At 61.4% G+C, this 4665-nt stretch overlaps 1 protein-coding gene across 3 annotated transcripts in view; it reads left to right on the forward strand.

The window, feature by feature from the left end:
- DNAJB5 (DnaJ heat shock protein family (Hsp40) member B5) overlaps positions 1–4665 on the forward strand; it is a 16353-nt gene that overhangs the window by 1319 nt on the left and 10369 nt on the right. The window contains exon 1 of one of the 3 annotated variants that reach the window (XM_027665336.1): positions 1363–1493. The exons of 1 other annotated variant lie outside the window; for it this stretch is intronic. In XM_027665336.1, the coding sequence (XP_027521137.1) occupies positions 1456–1493 (38 nt within the window). In that variant the 5' untranslated portion in view covers positions 1363–1455. Of the gene's footprint in view, positions 1–1362; positions 1494–3220; positions 3332–4665 lie in introns of those variants that run through there. One more of the 3 variants, XM_027665339.1, reaches the window with a different exon arrangement.

Raw genomic sequence — 4665 nt, forward strand, 5'->3', positions numbered from 1 at the left:
AGGATATATCTGCCTCTGTGGGGTGACAGACTTTCTTGGTGGGGCTGTGGGTCAGGGTTAACTGCTCTACCCTACACAGTGATCACATGTTCCTGTGGGTCTGAAGGGGGAGGCAGGAAGGGGTTAATCCCCCTGCCCCATAGCAGTGACAGTGCATCCAAGTGGGGCTGGGAGAAAGAGGTTAACACCTCCACCATGGGGCTGCAGTACAGCCCAGTCGGGCGGGAGAGGGTGATGAAGTGGGAATTAATCCCTTTCTCATGTCCCACTTTGAAGGGAATAATGTACCCTGTTTCAGCCATGTGGTGTGGTCAGGAAGGGGTTAAAACCTGTCACTGCCCTGCGGAGGGTACCAGTGTATCCCATTGGGGCTCAACTGGCTGATGAGAAGGTGGATAACTGGCTGATGATAAAGTCCTCCCCAGGTGTCAGTAACAGGGTCAGAGGGACCAGCATGGAAGGGGTTAACCCCTGTCCCCAGTCAAGGTGGCAGTGTCCACCCCAAAGAACTGGCAGCGAGATGGGAAGGGTTAACTTGCTTTCCTCTTGGGGCAGACATCGAGTCCCAGTGGAGCTGGATTGTGGCAAGGGGTCACCCCTGGACACATGTGGGTCAGTGGACTGGGTTGCAGTGCAGGGGCGAACCCCTTCCCATGCAAGTGACAGCTCCTTACCAAGGCACTAAATGGTCCACCCCTAAAAAGGACAGCGCCTGTGGGCTTGGGAGTGGGGTTAACCCCATCCCAATGAAGTTCTTAGCTCCCCAGTGGGGCTGGACAGGGGACAGAGAGTGGTAGTGTGTGCAATGAGGGTGCTTAACCCCACCCCCACACCACTGTGAGCACCCTGGTGGGTCTGGAAAGGGGGTACCCTAAATGGGGGGGCTGCACAGGGGGGCTTGACCCCATCCCCACACCAGTATGAGCACCCTAGTGGGGCTGGAAAGAGGGGATCCTGCTTGAGGAGACGCTGGTGAGGGAAGCTTGACCCCATCCCCGCCCAGGAGCCAGCACTAGATAGGTCTGGAAATGGGGGACCCTGTCTGTGGGGGATGGTGAGTGGGGCTTGACCCCATCCCCACGCAGGAGGCAGCACCCCGTGGGCACGGAAATGGGGGACTCTGTGAGGAGACGCTGAGCGGGGGTCCTGGTCCGTGCCCACGCAGGAGGCAGCCGCCGACGGGGCTGGCAGTGGGGGCTGTGCCGACAGAGGCAGCGAGGGGAGGGTTAACCCCGTCCCCACGCAGGTGCCGGCACCCCAGTGGGGCTGTCGGTGGGGAGGGGGAGGCGGGCGGTGCGTGTGGGGGCTCGGGGAGGGGATGATTCATTGCGGGTAGTCATGACATTGCTGCCTGGTTGCCTGCGGCTGCCATCCAGCACGGGCACGGGTGGCTCTGCCTGCCCCGGCACGACAAGATCCCCTCCAGCTCCCTGACTGAACCCAGGATACGCTGCCATGCCGGCCATCCTGCTCTTCTGGAGCCGCGCCGAGAGGTATGCGCTCCCTCGGCACCCGAAGCCCGCCGATCCCACCCGGCACTCGGAGCGCAGCGGGACCCCCGGCCCCCGGCGACGCAGCGGGATAGGGGCTGTCGCCCTCCCGGCATTTTCACTTCCCGAGGGTGGGATGCAGGAGCTGCCTGGTGATGTCCCGGCATAGCTGCCCAATTTCGGTGTGGAGCGTCCGGAGAGGATGCTCTCCGTGGCCCGCGAGTGGCGGTGACGGACGGGGGGACGCGGTGGCATTGGCTTTCCTTGGCGCGCCTGAAGGTGACTTCTCAGAAGTAGGTTTTTGCGCCGTGGGCTCGGGGGACGCACCGTCCCCATCCCGCTGCCCTGCCGTCGCTGGGAGCTCCTGGTCGGTCCTGAGCGGGAGAGCGGCGCTCAGAGCCCTTCTACGGGGGGACCGGTGCCGGCACCCGGTGAGGGGGATACAGGGACCCCCGCACATCCGAAGGGGAAAGCTGGGGAGGTGCACATTGGTTAACGTGACTTTTTTCCATATCAACGCCGCCCTACTTTTCTCCCTCCCCGATTCGCCTGGCGGGTGCTCAGCCCTGGGCGTCAGCAGAGTCGTTTCTGGGGACACCGAGGGGCTCCTGGCTGCTCTCCCTGCTCCTCGGCGGGGGCTGCGCGGGGGACGTGCCAGTACCGGGGCTGCCGGGCGCCTTGCGGCAGCAGGGAAGGAGGATGCAGGAACTGACGGATTAAGCAGAAGTGTCTTAATCCGTCGGTTTAGCGAGAAAGCGTCGAGAAACCAATTAAAGGGAAAATTACAGCACGGCGAGCGACTCCATTGAAGGGTCTCTCCGCGCGCGGCTGGGAAGCGCACAAAGGACGGCAGCTCCCCAGCAGCACCGCGTCGACCAGAGACCTTTCGGAGCCACCCTGGGAGTGAGGTCAGAGCCAACCGCGGCCGCCGGGCTGGCGAGGAGCTGCCCTTTGGGTGTGCCTGGGGAGCTGGAGGGGGAGGCTCACCACCAGAGCATCCCTTGTCGGCGGCGGCATCCCCGGCACGAGCCGGCACCTTTCTCCCCGCCGCCCTCCTCCCACCCTCCAGCGCCTCCCGGCCGGGCGCACAGCACCTGCCGGCGCCTGCGGACAGCCGCGATGTTTAAAATAAAACTAGAGCCCTTAAAAATGACAGCTTGGACTATGAATGTGTTCGTAAAGTTTCGGTAAGTGGGTTTCCGCCTCTCGACCTTGTGTCCTCATTAAACCATCAGCGCCTGTCTCCGGCATCCCGCGGTGACCTTGCACCCCGGGATGGAACAAAAAAACCCTGGCCAGTGCCGCTGCCGGGCTGGGTTTGTTCCCTTAGATGACTGCCGAGCAGAGGGATTATGTCAAGCGATCGCTATTCAGCTGGCGCGCTCACCCAGCGGTTGCTCGGGCTGATGTCATGTGTGGGGCCGGAACAAAGATTTATTCTTTATTTAATTATTTTTTTTCTTTTGGTGTGGTTGAGAGAGGAGGATGGAGGCTGGGCTGGCTCGGCAGTGCCAGGGGATGCCTGTGGTTTTCTAAGGCAGGGTGGCCGTGGCTTATCCGAAGGCATCTGCTTTGGGAGGGAGATGCAGGAATGGCTTTTCCTGGCTGAAACCCCCCACCGCTCCCGAGGGGGTTAAATGGGAAGGCAGGAGAGGATGACTGAGCAGAAGGGGGAGAGGAGCGGTGGCAAGGCGCAGCTGATCCCAGAGAGGTGGGAGGGAAGGAGGGAGGCTCTGCGGGGACAGAGTCGTGTTTTACCACCATTGTGCATGTGAGCTGAGCCTTGGGAGCGTGCCTTAACCCACCGGGTCACCCGGCAGCACCTGGTCCTCTCCAGCACGGTAAACCGCGGCACCGGGATGCATTTCGGTACAGGAATTACCCCCTCCCTATGCCCAGCCGGACAGAGGGCTCTCTGGTCAGGAGAATATCCTTGGCAGGCATCCCCACCCCTGCCAAAGACCCCTCAGTGGGCAAGACCAGAGGTCTTTCGGGGGCAACAGCATTTGCTGGAACAGGATGTGTTTTCATGGGAAGCCTGTTTTAATGTATTTTTGTATTTTCTGTGGAGTTTTGGCTGGGTGACGGGGTCCCAGTGGTGCTGCCGAGTTGGGCTGCGCGGGGTCAGAGCTGGACACTGTGGTGCTTGTGGGGGGACAATAGAAGGATTGTCACCTCTGTTGCTGGAGCCAGGGTGTGATGGGGTTGCCTTCAGTGCTGCTTGGTTTGCCCTTGGTGTGCGAGGGTCAGCATCAGCCAGCCAGGGCCAAATCCTGATCCTGGTCCTGGTGCTGGTCACAGGGAGCCCCTGTCCTGCACTGGAGGCTGCTGTGGGGAAGGGAGGTGTTGGAGTGACCTTTGTGTGGAGGACGTTGACAAGTTAGCTCTTGGCGCTGCTGCCTGTTGCTCACCCCAGGGCCTCCCACAGCCCCACAGCCCCACGGGGAGGGGAGGTGGGGGTGGGCAGGGGGCAGAGCATCCCCCAGCGCCTGCGTGGGCTGGGTGCTGCCGGCGTCTCTGTGCGCAGGAGCTGCCACGAGAGACGCTGTCAGATGCTCCTTATGCCCCCAGGGACCTCCTCCCACCTCTTCTGTGCCCCTTGAGCTGCTGCACGTGTCTGCAGATGCCTGCATCTCCCCTAATTTAGCCTTAGCCCCCCTCACCATCTACAGCAAAGTACCTACTCCATGGCTGGGGCAAAAAAGAGCAGAGGTTGATGGTTTGGATGGAGGTGGCCAAGTGTGGGGCCAGTTTCCAAGGTGGTCATTGTCCAAGGCGTGGCCCAAGCAAAGTGTTGGATGCTTGGTGTGGATGCTAAGGGGTCTCTGTAGCACTGTAGGCGTGGATCCTGGGGGAGCACAGCCACCTTTGATTGAGCTGCTGTGGTTGAGAGCTCCAACAGGATCTGAGGGATAGAATAAGAGTGGGGAAGAACATCTGGTAGCTTGCGTGGTGGTGAAGAAAAGGGTGAAGGCTCACACCCTGTGCCAAAATCCATGTGCTGGAGGGGCACAGTGGGCTGAGGCTGCTCAGGAGAGTTTGGGCAGGGTGAAACCTGGACTGTAGCAGAGAGGAGGATGCGAGCAGCAGGAGAGCAGATAGTCTGCTGGGACAGTGCCTGGGGGGAGCAGGGCCAGCAGCAGGCACTGAGCAGTGGTTTGGGGAGTGGGGGGGG

Source organism: Corapipo altera, unplaced genomic scaffold (genome assembly GCF_003945725.1).
Source record: "Corapipo altera isolate COAL_440 unplaced genomic scaffold, ASM394572v1 61045, whole genome shotgun sequence".
In the NCBI taxonomy this organism is placed as follows: Eukaryota; Metazoa; Chordata; class Aves; order Passeriformes; family Pipridae; genus Corapipo; species Corapipo altera.